This window comes from Callithrix jacchus, chromosome 7 (genome assembly GCF_049354715.1).
Source record: "Callithrix jacchus isolate 240 chromosome 7, calJac240_pri, whole genome shotgun sequence".
NCBI lineage: Eukaryota > Metazoa > Chordata > Mammalia > Primates > Cebidae > Callithrix > Callithrix jacchus.
This window is the reverse complement of record NC_133508.1, coordinates 67,967,627-67,989,208: the sequence shown is the minus strand read 5'-3', so window position 1 is coordinate 67,989,208 and position 21,582 is coordinate 67,967,627. Positions and strand designations below refer to the sequence as shown.

General features: G+C 40.2%; 1 protein-coding gene across 9 annotated transcripts in view; it reads right to left on the bottom strand.

Moving 5' to 3' along the window:
- The window catches only part of ZCCHC17 (zinc finger CCHC-type containing 17), a 74,047-nt gene that overhangs the window by 18,719 nt on the left and 33,746 nt on the right, over positions 1 to 21,582 (bottom strand). For 7 of the 9 annotated variants that reach the window (XM_002750535.7, XM_054259067.2, XM_054259068.2 and 4 more), the window contains 3 exons: positions 10,895 to 10,995; positions 8,790 to 8,881; positions 1,456 to 1,556 (listed from right to left, as the gene is read on the bottom strand). In XM_002750535.7, the coding sequence (XP_002750581.1) occupies positions 1,456 to 1,556; positions 8,790 to 8,881; positions 10,895 to 10,995 (294 nt within the window). The remainder of the gene's footprint in view (positions 1 to 1,455; positions 1,557 to 8,789; positions 8,882 to 10,894; positions 10,996 to 21,582) is intronic. The other 2 variants (XM_078331024.1, XM_035308504.3) reach the window with 1 other exon arrangement.

Sequence of the window (21,582 nt, the reverse complement as noted above, 5' to 3'; positions counted from 1 at the left end):
TGGCTTATGCCTATAATCTCAGTACTTTTGGCAGGATGAGGCAGGAGGATCACTGGAGCCCAGGGAGACCAGCCTGGGCAACACAGGGAACCCCATCTCTACAAAAAATTTTGAAAAAGTAGCTGGACAGCCAGGCACGGTGGCTCAAGCCTGTAATCCCAGCACTTTGGGAGGCCGAGGCGGGTGGATCACGAGGTCAAGAGATCGAGACCATCCTGGTCAACATGGTGAAACCCCGTCTCTACTAAAAATACAAAAAATTAGCTGGGCATGGTGGCATGTGCCTGTAATTCCAACTACTCAGGAGGCTGAGGTGGGAGAATTGCCTGAACCCAGGAGGCGGAGGTTGCGGTGAGCCTAGATCGCGCCATTGCACTCCAGCCTGAGTAACAAGAGTGAAACTCTGTCTCAAAAAAAAAAAATTAGCTGGACATGGTGGCACACACCTGTGGTCCCAGCTATTCAGGAGGTGGAAGTAGGGTTGCTTGAGCCCAAGAGCTCAAAGATGCAGTGAGTCATGATCATACCATTACATTCCAGCCTGGGTGACCCTATTAAAAAAAAATAAAAAAGCAATGTGTAAAGTACTCTGTACCTCTGGATCCAGCAATTGGGTGGCACCTGACAGGGAAATATAGCATAGAGTATTCCAAATATTTGGAATGTTCCCACAGATTTCCTGAGGAGGTATTCTTTCTCTCAATTTTATTTTTCCCCTTCTCCCCTCTACGCTAATGATCAATAGGGGCTTAAAACCCCACAACTTCAACCAGGGCACAAATCTGCTACCAGTTATTGTAGAAAAATCAACATAGTAGGGTACATGGATGACTAGGAAGAAGGGGTGACAAATTGAGGTCACCCGGAAAATAAGAAGCTGGCAGTCTCTCTCAATATAGCTCTAACAAGGGAAATCAGGCTGAAAGACCTTTTTAATATTTGAGTAAGAGTAGAGGAAACCTGAGGAAACAGAATTAAAAAGAAGTGACTATCCCGTATTCTTTATTCGATATCCTTTAAAAAGATATTGTATTCAAACTCTGAAATTAAAAAGATAAAGATGAGAGTCTGACTTGGCTCTTTATATATTTCCAAGTTGCTTAATTTTTGCAGAATCATCATCCTTGGAGATAAAATTAGAGTGTTAATCATAATCCAACACTCTTACCCCTCCTGGCATAGTTCATGGGGGTACTGCTCAGATAGGGCATAAACTGTGGGTGGGGTGGGAGGAGTGGTGATATAGTATCTGGTAGGGCCAGCACTCAGAAAAAAAAAAAAAACAGAAAAAGCATCAAGCCATGAACTCGGACGTGAGTCTGGTGGGAATAACAGCATAAACAGGTAAGGCCATCACTTGGCTAAAAAACAGGTGAACTAAACTCACTGTACTGCCTCCTTCTTCCAGAACAGGGTCCGTCCACAAGGAGAGAAAGGGCAGAGGCTTCACCTTACCTTTACAGCCACACTTCTTGCAAGTAGTGTTCAAAACAGCCTCAAGGGTGATCTTCTGCCCAGTGTAATCCTGGAAGGACCGCCTCCGCCTCTCTTCTTGCCTATAATGAAAAAGATACTGACTTCTGGCCCCCTTAAGAGATATGGCCAGAGATACTACAAGGTAAGGTCATATATTGGTTTTTTGTTTTGTTTTTGGCAGGGAAAGGGGAGAAAGAAGGAAAGTTTTTAGTAGAACAAGATAGGCAGTAAAAGTAATGATGTGAAACAGCCCTAAATTAACAATTACAAATGAGACTAACCCTCATCTCACTAATGCACAGAGAATGGAAATATATAATTACTCACTATGCTAAACACCCTAAACACTTACCAGGTCACTCATAGGTTTAAAAGACCTTCAAAGCTTTTCTAGAAAATCAACTCCAACCTTGGCATTCAAGGCCTTTCAGTCTGTCTCTAAACTACTTTTCCAGCCTCATCTTTACAACACAATATGCTCTGGCCAAAGAAGTCTATTTTCTCTTCGCCACATGGTTCAGTGCTTTTGCTCAGGCAGTTCTCTCTCTCTCTGAAATGCTGTTCCCCTCTTGACTCCCACCTTACCACTTCACTACACCTAGACATTTCAAAACTCAGTTCAGTTATCAGCTCTCCTTCTAACAAGTCTTTTCCCCCGAGCCCCTCTGACAGAATTAATCTCTTTGTTGCCTTTCTCATAGCCTTTCAAAAAAACGTTAAACTTCTTACCAAATATAATACATATGTTGATATGGTTCGGCTCTGTGTTCCCCCCCACACAAAAATTTCATGTTGAATTGTAATTCCCACTGTTGTGGGAGGGATCTGGTGGGAGGTGATTGGATCATGGGGGTCAGATTTCCCTCATGTGATAGTGAGGGAGTTCTCACCAGATCTGATGGTTAAAAAATATGAGGCACTTCCCCCTTTGCTCTCTCTCTTTCTCCTGCTGCCATTTGAAGACATGCTTGCTTCCCCTTCACCCTTCTGCCATCATTTTAAGTTTCCTGAGGCCTCCCCAGCCATGCCTCCTGTACAGCCTGTGGAAGTATGAATCAATTAAACTTCTTTTCTTTATAAATTACCCAGTCTCAGGTAGTTATTTATAGCAATGTGAGAATAAACTAATATAAATATAGAGAAAAATGTTTATCATAAGTATACAGCTCACTTGATTTTTTCAAAAATTGAATATCAAAAAACAGAACATTGCCAGCATCTAAGAAGCCCGTCTCATGCTCCCTTTTAGTCACCTGCTTCTGCCAAGGGTAATCACTATTCTAATTTCTAACAGTACAGATTCTTTTTACTAAAAAAAAAAAAAAAAAAAAAAATTAGCCAGGCATGGTGGCCTGTGCCTGCAGTTCCAGCAACTTGAGAGGCTGAGGCAGGAGGATTGCCTGGGAGATCAAGGTTGCATGCAGTGAGCTATGATTGCACCACTATACTCTAGTCTGGGCGACAGAGCAAGACCCTGTCTCCAAAAACAAAAAAAACAAAAACCCAAAACAACAACAAAAAACCCATAATGAAGCTTGAATAACGAAAACCTCAAGGCAGAACTTGAGGTTTTGAAACCCATAATGAAGCTTGAATAACAAAAACCTCAAGGCAGAAACTTGGACATAACTCAAGCAACTCATAAACATGGCTTTTGCTCTCAGGTATCTTTATTTGTAGAGCTAAGTTTCAAGTGGCTGTGAGCTGCAGCTTAAGCAACCCCCATGACAATTCCAATACTCTGTGGCTTCTAACAGACTACAAACCATATTATACTTCCCACTTAACACTCAATTCAACAAATGTGTCACTCACCCACACATCCTCATTGCTATCATTCTAGTTTAGGCTCCCATCATGTTTCATCTAGAGTAGTAATTCCCTCACTGGTCTCCCTGCCTCCAATTTTCTGCCTCCAGTCCATCCCAGCACACATTCTGAGATTAATCTCTTTTTTTCAGTACAGCTAGTAAGTGGCTAGCGCCAGTGCTAATACTAGTGATAGTAGTATGTATACCAAAATGAACAAAACATGATTCTTTCTGGAATGAACCTATAGTCTAGAAGTGGAGGGAGACATACAAATGAATAATTTTAACACAGTTAAGTCATATGTGCTTTTTCTAAAGACTACCCTATGGGCCGGGAGTTGTAGCTCACACCTATAATCTTTCAGCACTTTGGAAGGCCAAGGTGGGAGTATCACTTGTGACCAGGAGTTCAGGATCAGCCTGGGCAACACAGCAAGACATCATCTCTACAAAAAATTTAAAAATTAGTGGGGCATGGTGGCATGGGCCTGTAGTCTCAGCTACTTGGGAGGCTGAGGGAGACAGATCGCTTGAGTCCAGGAGTTTAAGGTTGCAGTGAGCTATGATCATTACACTCCATCCTGGGAGCGAAAGACCCTACTCTTAAAAAAAAAAATCTATAATCTGACCAGAAGTCTATGTGTTCAAAGGCCTTTTTATTTTTATTTTTTAAATTCATTCGCGGGGTGTGGTGGCTCATGCCTAGCACTTTGGGAGGCTAAGGCAGGAGGATCACTTGAGGCCAGAAATTCAAGACCAGCCTGGCCAACATGATAAAACCCCACCTCTACTAAAAATACAAAAAATTAGCTAGGAGTGGTAGTGAGCGTTTGCAATCCCAGCTACACAGGAGGCTGAGGCAGGAGAATTGCTTGAACCTGGGAGGCGGAGCTTGCAGTGGGCTGAGATCTTGTCACTGCACTCTAGCCTGGGTGACAGAGCGAGAGTCCATCTCAAAAATAAAAACAAATACAAAAATTCTTTTTCTTTTTTTTTTTTTTGAGACAGAGTTTTGCTCTTGTTGCCCAGGCTGGAGTGCAATGGTGCAATCTCAGATCACCGCAACCTCTGCCTCCCCGGTTCAAGCGATTCTTCTCAGCCTCCCAAGTAACTGGGATTACAAGCATGTGTCACCATGCCTGGCTAATTTGTATTTTTACTAGAGACGGGGTTTCTTCATGTTGGTCAGGCTGGTCTCGAACTCCCGACCTCAGGTGATCCACCTGCCTCAGCCTCCCAAAGTGCTGGGATTACAGGCGTGAGCCACTGCACCATATTTAACTGATATTCATGGCTCTCCACAATCTGACCCTAATTTACCTTTCAAGCTTTCCATTCTATTCTAGTGCTTGACCATATCATTTTCTTTCCTTAAACAAGATTCCCAAATGCGCTGTGAGCTTTCCTGCCTCATTCCTTTCCTCAAACCATTTCTTTTGCCTCAAATACCATTCCGTCTCCAGCTGTCTGATAAAATCTTATCTGTTTTTGAAAACCTACCTCATATGCCACCTATTCTCTGACCATCAAGGCCTGAAGTAAACCATTTCCCTTAAAGTGAATTCCTAGAAACTTTCATTTAAACAGGGAGTCCCTAACCCTCAGGCCACAGACTGCTCCTGGTCCATGGCCTGTTAGGAACCAGACCACAAAGCAGGAGGTAAGCAGCAGATGAAGGAGCATTATCACCTGAGCTCCACCTCCTATCAGATCAGCGGCAGTATTAGATTACCATAGGAGTGCAAGCCCTATTGTGAACTGCACATGTGAGGGATATAGGTTGTGCACTTCCTATAAGAATTTAAGGTGTGATGATCTGAGGTGGAACCAATCAAGCCCCCAATCCATAGAAAAAAAAACTGTCTTCCACAAAACTAGTCCCTGTTGCCAAAAGGGTTGGGGACTGCTGCTTTAAACTACTCTTAGTATTTATTACATATTGCCTTATATTTGTTGAATACACGAGTAAATGAAAGTACTAGCTAGGGCCAGGCACAATGTTTTATGCCTGCAATCCCAGCACTTTGGGAGGCCAAGGCGGAAGATCATTTGAGGTCAGGAGTTCAACACTAGCCTGGTCAACATGGTGAAACCCTGTCTCCACTAAAAATATAAAAATTAGGCCAGGCATGGTGGCCCACGCCTGTAATCCCAGCACTTTGTGAGGCCAAAGGGGACAAATCATGAGGTCTGGAGATCAAGACCATCCTGGCTAACATGGTGAAACTCCGTCTCTACTAAAAATACAAAAAATTAGTCAGGTGTGGTGGCGGGTGCCGGTAGTCCCAGCTACTCAGGAGGCTGAGGCAGGAGAATTGCTTCAACCTGGGAGGCAGAGGTTGTAGTGAAGTCAAGATTGTACCACTACGCTCCAGCCTGGGTGACAGAGTGAGACTCCATCTCAAAAAAAAAAAAAAAAAAGCTTAAATGTCCATTTTCACACTACTAAGACATACCTCAAAACAAAACACTAAATGAATGCTACGAATGGTATACGTCAGGCACAATGGCAGACAAGTCATGGTCTCTGTTTTTCGGGTCTTACACATTCTTTTAAAAGCAACGGTGTGGTTCTGCACAACACAGTATGAAGGAAAAAGAAAAGGGTGCTATAATCTCAGATATTACAGGAAAAAACAAAGTGGCATTTAAAACAATACTACAAGTAGCTACATACATTAAATGTCTACCATAGACTAGACATGAAGCTGGATCCTTACAAATCATTCAAGCATTCCTCAGATATATGTTACTATCTCCCTTTTATAGTAAAGAAGCTGAGATTCAGAGAGACTAAGTAATATATGGCTTTCAGCAGAAAGTCATATATTTACAACATAGTTTACTATAAAAGTTACTGTTTCAGCTACTTGATTATTCCTAGAAATGGTTTTACACAGGGACAGCCCAAAACCAGGGAGCCCTTTCCCTTCCCTACCCTTTCTCTGAGAAACACAGTTAGCTCTCTTATCTTACATGTTTTACATTTTATCATTGTAAGGTGGCTTTGGGAAATTTTACTACTTTTTAATGAGTCTGTATAGCTGTGTCAGCTTCTTTGCAGCAGAAGCAATTTATTACAATGCAATCATCAAATTTTTCTTTTTTATTTTCCAAACACTAACTTGAACCACAGCTACATATAAACATTTCTGCACTGAGTTATAAAAGATTTCTACTATTACTGAACAGTATTTTGTCAATAATCAGCCTTACAAACATGTTAATATTTAGAGACTAAACTACAGAAATATGAAAAGTTATGTAAGTCACATGCAACAGTGAGAAGCATTATATAGTAAAAAAGCTTTAAGGTCAGAGAGGCTCAATTTTGAGTCCCTGTGAATTTGCCATGTAACCACAGCCAAGTTGCTTATCACCAAACACCAAGCTACACAGTAGGAATAGAAAGTAAAATGGAGATAACATCCACTTTGCAGGTTGTCATATACACAGAAGTCTACATAAAATGCCTGGCACTGCAGTACATCATTTCTCTTACTTCCAGATAAAATTCAAATTCAAAGTGATTTTGCTCAGAACTATAAACATAAGGCTTTCCAAGCTTTTCACCAATAAAATCCCACTCAAATAACATTCTATTATTTTTCTTGTCTTTTAAATTAATCAATGACATAATTAACATCGAGAGTACCTAATTAACTTAAGACAAACAATGTGATATTTTATCATCAAAAGCAACAATATAACAGCGTAGTTAACCTGAGGTTACACATACAATTTTGGATGGCTTTCTAAAACACTAAAAACAGTTAATAAACCCTCCAAGATCCCCCTTTAAGGGACGTTAGGGATCCAAGAACCCCTGATGAGAAATTTAGGAAAGAAGGCTGGGCATGGTGGCTCATACTTGTAATCCCAGCACTTTAGAGACCAAGGTAGGAGGATCACTTGGGCCTAGGGTGCCCAAGAACAGCGTGGGCAACATTGGAAGACCCTGTCTCTACAAAATAAGAATTAGCCAGGTGAGGTGGCACATGCCTGTAGTCCCAGCAGCTTGGTAGGCAGAGGTGGGAGGATTGCTTGGGCTCGGGAGGTCAAGCCTGCAGTGAGCCGTGAACACAGCACTGCACTCCAACCTGGGTGACCCATCTGAAAAAAAAAAGGAAAGAGGCCGGGCGCCGTGGCTCACGCCTATAATCCTAGCACTTTGAGAGGCCAAGGTGGGTGGATCACCTGAGGTCAGGAGTTCAAGAACCAGCCTGGCCATCAGGGTGAAACCCCATCAAGAGAGAAAAGAAGGCCGGGCGTGGTGGCTCACGCCTGTAATCCCAGCACTTTGGGAGGCCGAGGCGGGTGGATCACGAGGTCAAGAAATCGAGACCATCCTGGTCAACAAGGTAAAACCCCGTCTCTACTAAAAATACAAAAAATTGGCTGGGCATGGTGGCGCACACCTGTAATCCCAGCTACTCGAGAGGCTGAGGCAGGAGAATTGCCTGAACCCAGGAGGCAGAGGTTGCGGTGAGCCGAGATCGCGCATTGCACTCCAGCCTGGGTACCAAGAGTGAAACTCCGTCTCAAAAAAAAAAGAAAGAAAAGAAAAGAAAAGGAAAGAAAGGAAGAAATAAAGAAAAGAAAAGAAAAAAGACTTGAGACAGACAGAAAATTCCCTGTATCACCAGATGTTATCCTACATAGATAATTTTCCATTCTTAAATGAAAGGTCAGAAGAGCCAATGAAAGTAAGATGTTGTTTTTAGAGCACAGTGTATCCCAAGATGTGGGAGTCTAAATCCCACTGGAATTGCTCCTGGATTACTCTACCCTTCCATATGGTCTCCACATAGAAGAGACCCACTGCAGAAGTAGCCCCAGTGCAGAAATCACTAAGAGAGGTAAAGAAGAAGTCCTTCATGAATTATTAGCTAACTTGTCAAAGGGCGGAAACAGAATGAGACTAACGGAAAGGAAACAAAACCACTGACAGAGCACTCCAATGCCAAGAGCTTGGCACATTAGCATTTCATCTCAGAATTCTATCCAGCAAGGTGTTAACTATTTTATTTTTATTACTTTATTTTTTGAGATGGAGTCTTGCTCTGTCACCCAGGCTGGAGTGCAGTGGCATGATCTCAGCTCACTGCAACCTCCACCTCCTGGGTGCAAGCGATTCTCCTGCCTCAGCCTCCCAAGTAGCTGGGACTACAGGCGCGTACTAGCACATCTGACAAATTTCTTATTTTTGTATTTTTAGTAGAGACAGGGCTTCACCATGTTGGCCAGGCTGGTCTTAAACTCCTGATCTCTCAGGTGGTCCGCCACCTTGGCTTCCTAAAGTGCGGGGATTATGGGGGTGAGGCACTGTGCCTGACCTAACTTCATTTTATATTTCTAAAAACCAAAGATTGCAATGGTTACATAACTCATCAGTAACACAAAGTCCATGAATGGTAGAGTTCCCAGTTCAGTCTGAGTTACTAAAGCATTTTATGCTTTGGGACACAGAAGAATTTTTACCTTTTCAAAACTTTTACTTACTCAATGATAATGTTGTTGGGATCAAGGTCTTTCCCAGTCCCTTGGTTGACAACTTTCATGGAGAGGGATACTTTTATCCTATCATTTTTCATCTGAAAGAAACCCAAAAAAAGTCACCAAAAACTTTAAATACATCATTTAGATGGCCAGTCTAAAATTAAGAGTCAATGTGTTCATCATTATAACAAACACCAAGATTCTCTAATGGACCATTTACTGTGCTAGGAATACTGTGGATATAAATAAGCGTAACAGGTAGACCCTATAGCAGAAGGATTTTAGGAAACAGTCTTAATCTCATTCCTGTCCCTCTGGAGGAAAGAAACAAACAGGGCCGGGCACGGTGGCTCAAGCCTGTAATCCCAGCACTTTGGAAGGCCGTGGCAGGTGGATCACAAGGTCAAGAGATCGAGACCATCCTGGTCAACATGGTGAAACCCCGTCTCTACTAAAAATACAAAAAATTAGCTGGGCATGGTGGCCTGTGCCTGTAATCCCAGCTACTCAGGAGGCTGAGGCAGGAGAATTGCCTAAACCCAGGAGGCGGAGGTTGCGGTGAGCCGAGATGGCGCAATTGCACTCCAGCCTGGGTAACAAAAGCGAAACTCCGTCTCAAAAAAAAAAAAAAAAGAAAGAAAGAAAAGAAAAAAACAGTCTTTTTGTCTTTAAAAGAGACAAAAATCCAAGGCTTACAGAAATAACCGGGCAGAAAATAAAAGCTGTTTCTTCCAGGTAAGTTCAGCATAGTGATTTGTTCAGAGATCCCCAAGCTCAGAAGGGGCTTTTGAACATTTCAGGAGACTAGATCTCCTTCTGGACTTGGTCTAGGGCTTCTTTAAGCATGAAGACATTTGTCGCGTTGTTGACATTTTTGCTTCCCACAGCACATGAAGCATTTCTTAACTTCAGAGTCTTTGTATCAATTATTCTCTCTGCGTGGAATATTTCTATCCCGTCTTCCATGACTAGTTCCTTTTCTTTTAGGTTTCAGCTCATATACTATCTCCTCAAACAATCCTTTCCTGACAATTAGATATCTTCCTCCAATAGTGTTTGAACCCAATATAGCACTTAATGTAACTTGTAATTATTTTATGTATATTTGTCTCAGCCAGGCATGGAAATTCACACCTGTAATTCTAGCACTTTGGGAGGCCAAGGCAGGAGAATCACTTGAGCCCAGGAGTTTGAACCATCCTGGGTAGTAACACAGTGAGATCCCATCTTAACAAAAAATAAAAAAAATTGGCTAGGTATAGTGGTGCATGCCTAGGTATAGTAGTCCCAGCTACTCAGGAGACTGAGGTGGGAGTATCAGTTGAGCCCAGGAGGATGAGGTTGCACGTAGCTGTGATGGTGCTGCTATACTCCAGCCTGGGTGGACAAAGAGAGATCTTGTCTCAAAAAAGAAAGAAAAATTGTCTCCTCTACTTATATTCTATATAACCTCCATAATAGCCGGAATCATTTATGTCTGGTTCGCTCTTATATTTCCAAAACCTAGCACACATTATTTAAATATTGTTAAATAATAGCTCTTTCATGCTTATCTCCCATGCCTTTCTCTGGCAGAAGAACAGGACTCAGTGTATGCTCTTGTTTCTCCTGTGGTCTGGCCCACACCCACAGCCCTCATACCCTCAAGGGAGTAACAGCATCCTTCAGATTTTTTTTCACTTGCTGCACATTGCATGGTGTCAGATATTAGGAAAAATGACTGTAAACTGTGTTCTTTCTGTTTTATCCCAAATTGAAGTGTATCTGGCAGGTATTCTTTAGAGTCTGTGATAAACACTTGTCTCATAAATCAAGCTTCCTTTCCTCTTTTTGGTTCTTTTTCTTTCCTCCTGCCCACTCTATGTGCAAACTTCAGGGAGGGAAGGTTTACAAACATGCACTTATTGCACCACACTTTTATAGCTCATTTCATTCCTTCTGAGTTTGCAAGAAGGTTTAAATTCATAATAAATTCTAGTGGCAGGATTTAAAAATAAGATTATCAGTCACAATTAACAAAATTTACACACTCGCTATCATAAAATACCAAGAAAATCCCAGCTCTTCCTAATCTTTTCTAACCACATGGAAGCTGCACAGAACTTTACCTCTCGGCCAATAAGCTTCACCCATACTTTGTCTCCGACATCTACTATCTCAGAGGGCTTATCCACCCGACAGGATGACATATGAGTTCGATGGACCAGACCTGGGCACAAGAAGAAGTAATATAAAGCAGAGGGCACATCTGGTATTTATACTATAAACTGGAAAAGAAGATAAGAGTTGGGGATTGTAAGGGAAAAATAAAATTTTTCACTGAAAAGTGTGAAACTTAAAACTGCAAGTTGAGACTGCTTTTTATATCCAATCAACCAATGAACATTCTTAAAATAATGTTCAAAGTGGCCAGGTACAGTGACTCATGCTTGTAATCCCAGCACTTTGGGAGGCTGAGGTGGGCAGATTACCTAAGCTCAGGAATTCGAGACCAGCCTGGGCAACACGGCAAAACCTAGTCTCTACAAAAAATAAAACACACACACATACACATACACACACCCTAGCTGGGTGTGGTGGCATGTGCCGATAGTCCCAGCTACTTAGGAGGCTGAGACAGGAGGACTGCATGAGCCCAGGAGGTTGAAACTGCAGTAAGCTACAGTTGTGCCACTGCACTCCAGCCCAGGTGACAGAGCGAGGCCTTGGCTCAAAAAATAAAAATAAGTAAATAAAATAGGCCGAGCACAGTGGCTCATGCCTATAATTACAGCACTTTGGGAGGCCAAGATGGGAGAATACCTTGAGGCAAGGAGTTTGAGACCAGCCTGGTCAACATAAGGAGGCCCCCATCTCTGTTTTTGAAATATTATAAATGTTATTTTAAAAATAAAAAATAAAAAATTTAATGCTCCATATTAGTAAAGATGTGATAAAATAACTGTAGTTACACAATACTGATAGAAATGTAAGTTGGTATATTTTTGCACCAAAGATATAAACATCTATGTTTATATCTTTGGTGCAAAAATATCAACAGAATTTTTTCCAAAGGAAAAACTCAAAAGAGCCAAACAACTTAACAGACCTAAAATAACTTGCAGTCCAGCCTGGGCAAGATGGTGAAACCTCATCTCTATAAAAAATACAAAAATTACCTGGGCATGGTGGTGTGAACCTGTGATCCCAGCTACTCAAGAGGCTGAGGTGGGAGGGCTGCTTGAGCCCAGGAGGCAGAAGTTGCAGTGAGCTGAGACTGCACCACTGCACTCCAGCCTGGGTGACAGAGCAAGACCCCATCTCGAAAATAAATAAATAAATAATTTGCAATATTATTACCTACAGAGGTTTAAAAATATAAGAACCATAAAATAACCCTAATGAACAATAACAGAAAAACAGCACAGCAAACATGGTAAATCTGTTGAATAAAAGAGTAAACAGTCATTTTGATTAATTACAAAAAAAAATTATGACAGACGTTAAGTGAAAAAAGGAAATATAAACAAGCCACTATTTCTAATCCATTAAATTAGCAAAATATTTAGAAAATAATAATATTCAATGTGGTAAAAGGATAGTAAAATAAGAAATATTACTGAGGCTGGAATATACTTTTGGAAGTCACTTTGCAATGGCTACCAGGAATGATAAAATATTCATAAACTATTACACATTTAATAAAAAATAATTTAAAATCAAATAATTGCTGGGCATGGAAGCTCAGGCCTGTAATCCCAGCACTTTGGGAGGACTGCTTGTGTCCAGGTATTCAAGATCAGTCTAGACAATATAGTGAGACTATCTCTACAAAAAATTACAAAAAAATTAATAGAATACAGTGGTGCATGCTTGTAGTCGTGGATACTCAGGATGCTGAGGTGGAAGGATGGCTTGAGCCCAGGAAGTAAAGGCTACAATAAGTTGAGATGGTGCCACTGCACTCCAGCCTAGGTGACAGAGCGAGACCCTGTCTCAAAAATCAAATTTATTAAGTGTTATTTTAATAACACTTAATAAAACACTTATAACAGACTTCCTTTTCCGGTCTGTCCAAAATCCTTTCCTTGGGAGAACCACCTTGCTTATATTATACATATAAATGTCATGATTATAAACTACAAAAAATTGCTAATGTCAATTTTTACCACCAGATGGCAAGAGTCTGCCAGAGAAAAGCAAAGAAGAGCACTGGTAAACAGAAAACAAAGCCCTGGGAGTGTAATCTGAGCACCTAATATAGCAAAGGCTGAAGTCCCAGCAATAAGAGGAAAGAGACACAAGGGACAGAAACATAATTGAGAAACATAACTGAGATTTATCCTGGAAGCCCCTGACAAGACTGGCCAAAATGTTTCTCAATTAAGTTTCCACCCCTTGCAACCAAGAGTTCTAATACTTAATTTGACTCTCAATCACTTCTGGGAACCTGTCCTAAGAAAATAATTTTATACCTAGGAAAAGCTATAATGCTTCAGGAAAAGTGATTTGCGTCAAAATATTCAATGTATTTTTAAGACAGGAAAATTTAGAAACAACCTAATTTCCAACAAAAGGGTAACAATTAGGTCAATTATGGTATAGTCACTTGATGGTCCATTCAAAATATTTTTAAATGAGTCAATAATTCCTTCTTTAGTAAATATTTATTCAGTGCCTATTATTTGTCAAGTACTGTGGGTATCTAGCATTCTTCCCATTCTAAATTTAAAAAGCATGATGCAGAATACGTACCTTGCTTTAAAAACATTTTTAAAATTAGAAAAAAATGACTCCAATTCTAACAATGGTTACAGTATTATAAGTTAACTTTTTCATTTATTTTCAATAATAATAGGATTACTTTGATTCTGGAAAAAATGAACATAAATAATTACTCTGAATCAACATAAAGTAGTCATCTTGTCTAAAATAACTGCTCTCCCTAAAGTTGCTTGGGAAATTTATCCACCTCCATTCATTCTCCCACTCTCTTTCACATACACACAAAGAGATGCACATGGGTGCCTGCACATACCTGAAATTCAAAGGATTTACCCTTTCTGTTTAGAGCTTCTACTGGGAGCCACTGCTTTCTCTATCCATCATCACTACATCTCTCACACCTACATAAGCTGATTCTGGAGGTTGTTAGCCTACCTATCTAAACAACTGTGGGGCCTCTAAAATGTTTTAAATACATTATGTTTTTAATTTTAGATCAACACATTATCTCCAAACTGGGTGAAATTCACGCAAGTGGGGTTTTATTTTTCTCCCCTATGATGTAATGAGCCAACTAGTCTAATTTTAAAGTTTGAAGAGCAAATTCAGATCCCATAAAGAAGAAACCCTTCACTTTTACTGTTTTTTTGGCTGCAACTATCCTCTACTGGTTAAAATTTATCTTTTTCCTCTATTGCTAATGAAAGTTATGAAATAATTAATGTTGAACCTAATATACTTGAGAAAACATTATTCTTCTCCCCTAATACAGGTCTATTTACTGGTGTACCACACAGAAATAATGGCATCAACAACTTGTGATTCTCTCAACTAATTCCAAAGTATAATTTTTTTTTTTTTTTTTTTGGTACAGGTATCTCTCTCCTGGATAAATATGACAAGTCTAAAAGCATTAACAGTGAAAAACTAGGCCGGGCACGGTGGCTCAAGCCTGTAATCTCAGCCCTTTGGAGGCCGAGGCAGGTGGATCACGAGGTCAACAGATTGAGACCATCCTGGTCAACATGGTGAAACCCCGTCTCTACCAAAAATACAAAAAATTAGCTGGGCATGGTGGCGCGTGCCTGTAATCCCAGCTACTCGGGAGGCAGAGGCAGGAGAATTGCCTGAACCCAGGAGGTGGAGGTTGAGGTGAGCTGAGATCGCGCCATTGCACTCCAGCCTGGGTAACAAGAGCGAAACTCCGTCTCAAAAAAAAAAAAAAAAGAAAAAGAAAAACTAGAAACAACTTAAAATGTTATGAGGTACATCTGAATGACAGAATAAAGCCATTAAATTGTTTATAAAAAATATTTTTAATGGGGAAATGTATACGGTCCATTATGTGCAAGACACTACAAATTTTAAATATAGAGTATAATCTTAATCTCAACCTATTAAATTGTATACACATATGTGAATATACAGAAATACAACAAAATGTTGGCCAGGTGTGGTGGCTCATGCTTGTAATCCCAGCACTTTGGGAGGCTAAAGTGGGCAGATCACTTGAGGTCAAGAGTTTGAGATCAGCCTGGCGAACATGGTGAAATCTTGTCTCTACTGAAAACACAAAAATTAGCCACGTGGGGTGGTAGGCACCTATAGACCCAGCTACTCGGGAGGCCAAGTCAGGAGAGTTATTTGAACCCAGGATCGCGCCATTACCCTCCACCCTGGGTGACGAAGCAAGACTCTGTCTCAAAAAGAAAAGAAATACACCAAAATGTTAACAGTGCCTATCTCTGTATGGTAGTAACATTACATAATGATCATTTTCTGTTGTGGTTTTTTTCCCCTCTACTTTTCTATGATAAGCATTATTTCCAATCACAAAAAATAAAACAAAATTAACACTAAATAATATATATACTATGATTGAAATAATGTGAAACTATGTCTCACATGGACATAGACAAAAAGGAAATATAAAAATAGTTATAATGGGGTACAGGATTATTAAAGTTGAGATATTAACAGCTTATTACCTTAAGACCTTAGCTTATACAGTGAATTAAAAAAAGACATCGTCTAGCCCTTGCCCTGGGTCTTGAATGCAAATGTCAAGTAGGCAGTTGCATATGTAAGTCTGTAGCTCAGGGGAAGCGTATGAACTGTAGATATAAGGGCAGGAGTCTTCAGCATGCAGATGCTTATGTACTAAAATACATTAACTAGAATGTCACTTTAGTGACTGGTTCAAAGAGAGACACAATTCACCAGTTTGTTAATTTATAATACAAGATACACTTTCCTTATACCTGGAAGGTTCTCAGTCCTCTTCTAGGTAAACTAGCTGCTGCCTAGGTATTTAATTGCTCCCACATGGAATCACAACAAAAGGGAGACAACTATTTTTGAGATAATTTTTTTGTTCATGAAGGTTTAGTGGACTATCACTTCCTCATTAAAAAAAATCCATCCCTACAGTTCATATAATCAGATTAATTTATGCCCTAAATAAGGCAAGATAAACTCCACCAACTTCAAGCACTCAGCCTTTCTTTTACTATGTTTACTATGTTTTAAGCTGACAACTCCCCGCTTGTTCCCATAATCTCTCCCTCAATAGAATATTATCATACAGGACTGGCCTGGTGGCTTAGCACTTTGAGAGGCTGAGGTGGGTGGATCACTTAAGGTCAGAAGTTCAAGACCAGCCTGACCAACATGGTGAAATCCCATCTCTACTAAAAAAAATAAAAAAATCAGCCAGGCGTGGTGGCACTTGCCTATAGTGCTAGCTACTAAGGAGGCTGAGGCATGAGAATCACTTGAACCCAGGAAGCAGAGGTTGCAGAGAGCTGAAATCATGCAACTGTACTCCAGCCAGGGAAACAGAGCAAGACTTCATCTCAAGAAGAAAAAAACAAAACAAAACAGAATATTATTATATAATCAACAAGATTTCAGTCTCCTAAATTATAAATTCATCCCAATCCTTTTTCCCTGAAATTAAACCCAGATTGTCTTGTTTACATCTTTAGTGCTTCCATCTCTTCAGTCAGATTTATAAGCAATTACTTGGTTTATTTCTATCTATGGCTGAACCCATAATCTATATGGGGGGACTCATGACTAGATTCATTCTCAGAAAGCAGTCTGAATTTTTGAGAGACTCCATTGTTACCACAGACACACCACTAAAAGTTAGATGACATATATGCAGTAGAGGATACCATATAAAAGATTTGAGGCCCCTTCCCTTTGTGCGGAGTACCTCATATATATACTATATCCATCCATTCATTTAATCCTCTTTGACGAAGGTTCACAGGAAAACATAGTCTGAAATCATATAAATTATCCAGGTTCACAAGGCTGATAAATAACAGCAGTGCAATTCAAACATGAGTTTATCAGGTCTACTTCATCATACCAATATTTTCCTCATTTTTCTTTATTAATCTATATTATCCTTTCAATTAAAAAAAGAGAAAGATGAACTTACCTACAAATAGAGAAAGCATATCTAAATCTGTTCAAGCATATGCTCCAAAATCAAACAGAAACAAACAAAAATGCTTTGCTTGCCACACCACAGGGAACAGAGCTCTTCAGAGCAATCTATGCCTGGATTTCTGACATCAAGCCATAAATAAATGCCCAAGGGGCATATCAAGTCTGTCATCAAGTTCAATAAACCCAACATGACACTTAAACAGAACAAGTCCCATCTGAGTGTCTGCTGTTAAAAAATAGGAAAAAAAAAAAAACCTGACAACTTGGAAAGGGCTAGCTCTTCAATCACCATGAGAGTAATGGAGTGAGTCCATCATAGTCCCCTTAAAACTGCTGCCCCAAATGTGTTAGATTCAACATTAATTTCTTTCATAATTTCCACTGGCAATAAAGGAAAGAAGTGAAAATCTCAAATCATTAGAGGACAGCTGCAGCCAAAAAAAATGTCAAAATGAAAGGTCACTGTTACCTCTGGGGAATCCAAATTCCCTCTCCACTTTTCAAGTCAGTCATCTCCCAATCAATGATATAGGACAATAATATAAGCACATTAATGAAAGTGTTTTAACATCCTTTATCATGGTGGGATTAATGATTCACTAAAACATTTACTAGACATTTACTATATTATAGGCAAAAATATATACAAGGATTAATGAAACACGGTCCTGCCAGTCAAAAAACTCAGAGCCTAAAATATGCACATCATTCTCGTTTCAGGGATAGGAAAACTAAGGCTCAAAGACTAGGCAACCTGCTCAAGAAGGCAGTTAATGGTAGAACTGAGACTAGAATTCATTCATTCATTCATTCAGTGAGATTTACTGAACACCCATTCACTATACCTCAGATATTGTATGTACTATGCTCTGACTCATCCAAACAGCCTAACCATTCACAATTCCATGGACTAAGTTCAATACTCATTTTTATTATACACCACTGTAATCTGTTTACATCACTAGACTGTAAGCAATCTGAGGACAGCAAGGGATTTATGTTTCTCTTACCTCTGTGTTCCCACCAAAAAAAGCTAATCAGAACATAGAATTCAATAATTATTTGCTAACCTGAATCCACTGCTAAATATATTTGAGCTTCTATCCTAAGCAAGAAACTCTGAAAGTATAATGTTGAACAATCTCTGTTCTCAAAATTTCATAGTTTAGTGCTGAAGGGCAGAAGACAGTAGGAAAAAAAAAAAACAACTTTATAATTGTATAGGGCTGCACTGCCTAAACAGACAGTCAGTAGTCATGTAGCTGTTTTAAGTTTCCATTTCAATTAGTTGAAATAAGTAAAATTAAAAAGTCAGTGGCTACTGCATCAGCACAGATGTAGTATAATACAAAAATACATTTGTCCCCCTTCTTGGCAAAGAACTAAAACTCCTGGGATTTACTAAGTGATATAGGACTGTATTCTGTTATTCATAATAAGCCCTTTTTGATTATGAGTTTATGTTAATGAATTGACAGAGTGAAGTCCCTAGATAGCCTCATGATGGACTAGTCACCAGAAAGACCAAGTGATTACAAGGTTGGAACTTTCTTTTTCTATTTTGAGACAAGGTATTGCTATGTTGCCCAGGCTGGACTCAAACTCCTGGGGGGCTCAACTGATCCTCTTGTCTCAGTCTCCCAAATAGCTGGAACTACAGGCGCTCTCCACCATGCTGGCTTAGAGGACTGGAACTTTGAGTCTCACCCACCAATCTCCTATGTCTGGGAAGAGGAGAGTTGGGAACTAGAGACTGAGCTCTATAAAAACTCCCATACATGAGATTTGTAGAGTTTCTGGGTTGGTAAACACATCCTAGGGCTGGGAGGGTGGCATACTGAGAGCAGGAAAGCTCCTCATCACGACTTACCCTACCCCACTCCACTCCACCCATACCCTGCCCTATGTATCTCTTCAATTATTTGGGTGTTTCTAAGTTGTATCCTTTATAATAAACTGGCAAAGAATAGTACCAAATCATATATATACACACATATACATATATATGTCTTTTCCTATACATACACACCTAAAATAAAGTTGGTTTTTTTGTTTGTTTTTTGAGACAGGGTCTTGCTGTGTCACGATCTCGGTTCACTGCAACCTCTGCCTCCCAGGCTCAAACAATCCTCCCGCCTCAGCAACCCCAAGTAGCTTGGACTACAAGCACACACCACCATGACCACTAAATTTTAGTATTTTGTAGAGATGGAGTTTCACCCTGTTACCCAGGCTAGTCTTGACCTCCTGAACTCAAGCAGTCCACCCACCTCACCTCCCAAAGTGCTGAAATTACATGCGTGAGCCACCATGCCTGGCTGTGAAATTTAATTTATAAATTAAGCACGCTTATAGATTAGCAATAACAATAATATAACAACATACTGTAATAACAGTTACCACATGCTGTGGCTGTAACTTTTGCAGTTAGAAGTTCGACAGCAAAACTAGCATGAATTTTTCCTTCTTCACAATTTCACACATTGAAGATTCATTCCTAGTGTAGATCTTAGCAACAACAAGATATGATTACATTTTCTTTCCTTAATTTTCTTTCACCTTTTATTTTAGATTCTGGGGATACATGTTAAGGCTTGTTATCTGTGTATACTGCATGATGCTGAGGTTTGTAATCATCCCATTACAGAAGTACTGAGTACTCAGTAAATTTTTCAACCATTGTACTCTCCTCCCCCTTCCTCAGTCCCCCCTCTGGTAGTCCCAGTTTTTTCCTTATTAAGTGGAGAACTTTTACCTTTTCACTTAAAGGAAGCACTTTATGGCTTCTCTTGGCATATCAAAATTGTCAGCATCACTATTACATTTTGGGGCCATTATTAAGTAAAATAAGGGTTATTTGAACACAAGCACTGCAATAGCAGACAGTCAGTCTGATCACTGAGAAGGCTACTAAGTGACTAATGGGAAGGTAGGGTACACAGTGTGGATGGACAAAGGTACAATTCATAACCCAGATAGAATGGAGCAGGACAGTGCAAGATTTCATCACACTGCAATTTAAAATTTAGGAATTGTTTCTAGAATTTTCCCCTCAACATTTTCAAACCTCAGTTGACCTATGGTAACTGAAACTGTGGAAAGTAATGCCACAGATGAGGGGGGACTACTGTAAAGTGTTTTCCTGACTTCTGTGAGCCATTCTGGCAAAGTCTCAAACCTAAGAAGGTGATGATGGAACCCGTGATTTACAACTGGTTGGTCAGAAATACAAGTGGCCCAGGACTTGCAGCTGACAACTGAAGCGGGGGCAATTTCACAGGACTGAGATCTAACACAAGATCCAGATAAATAATGATGGAATTGAACTGAGTCATTGGAGACCCAGTTGGTGTCCAGAGAATTGGAAAGTTGGTGTCAAAAAACAAATCAGAAAACATAAAGTATATTTTCATCAGCTGGGCACAGTGGCTCATGCCTGTAATCCCAGCACTTTGGGAGGCCAAGGTGGGTGGATCATCTGAGGTCAGGAGTTCGAGACCAGCCTGACCAACATGGAGAAACCCCGTCTCTAATAAAAATACAAAAATATTAGCCAGGTGTAGTGGGACATGCCTGTAATCCCAGCTACTTGGGAGGCTGAGGCAGGAGAATTGCTTGAACCCAGGTTGCAGTGAGCCGGGATAGCACCATTGCACTCCAGCCTGGGCAACAGAGCAAGACTCCGTCTCAAAAACACAAAAGAATATTTTCATATCACAGAAAGTTATATTGGATAATACTATGAGAGGGGAAAGAAAATCTAGCTTAGGTTTGAATACTTGGAAGGGGTCTTCAACTCAGCAGTGGCTGAAGTATTGAGAACAGGAGATCTGGGAAACTAGCTCAAATTAGAATCTACCTTCCTGAGCCAAAGATGTTAAGATCTGATCAGACCAGAGTTATTTCCTAACTCAGTCCTTTCAGGCTGAAACTTAATAATCTTCCCTCTTTATGGGCAGAGAAACTAAGATACACTGTAAAGAAGTCAATTGCTCAGGTTATCCAACAAACCTATAAATCTCAGGATTAAAACTCACAGTTTCCACCTAATTATTTGGTTCCCTGAGCTTTCCATCCAAGGTTTGTCTCAGCCCAGCTGTCAGACTGACAGTCACTTATAAGCTGTCAGCCACAATCAGAGGCATCACCTGACAGGGTATGGATAAAGTGAGTTGAAAATTAACTGCTGGAAGGTCACAGGCCTTTAATCCCACACAGATCTCAAAGTGTCACATATGCCCAAATAAGAATGGGACTTACAGGCACTGGCAGCTATGGCGATACACTAACAAGAAAACCTGTGCTCAGACAGAAAGAGGTGAATATCCTATGGGATGGGGAAGAGTTCCACATCATTAAATCCCAGCCAACATAAAATGAGAAACTTAATTACAGACTTCTGACTGCCAGCTTGAAAACTGCTGGTAAACCATTTCTAATGCAAAGATGCAATTTGCAGAACGGTAGTCTACATGATTAGAGGCAATGGATTATTATCTAAAGATCGCCTCTGGGATTTTTTTTAACAGGAAAAAAACTAAAAAAAAAAAAAAAAAAAATTCTGGACTGGGCGTGGTGGCTTTGCCTGTAATCCCAGCACTTTGGGAGGCCAAGGTGGGTGGATTGCCTG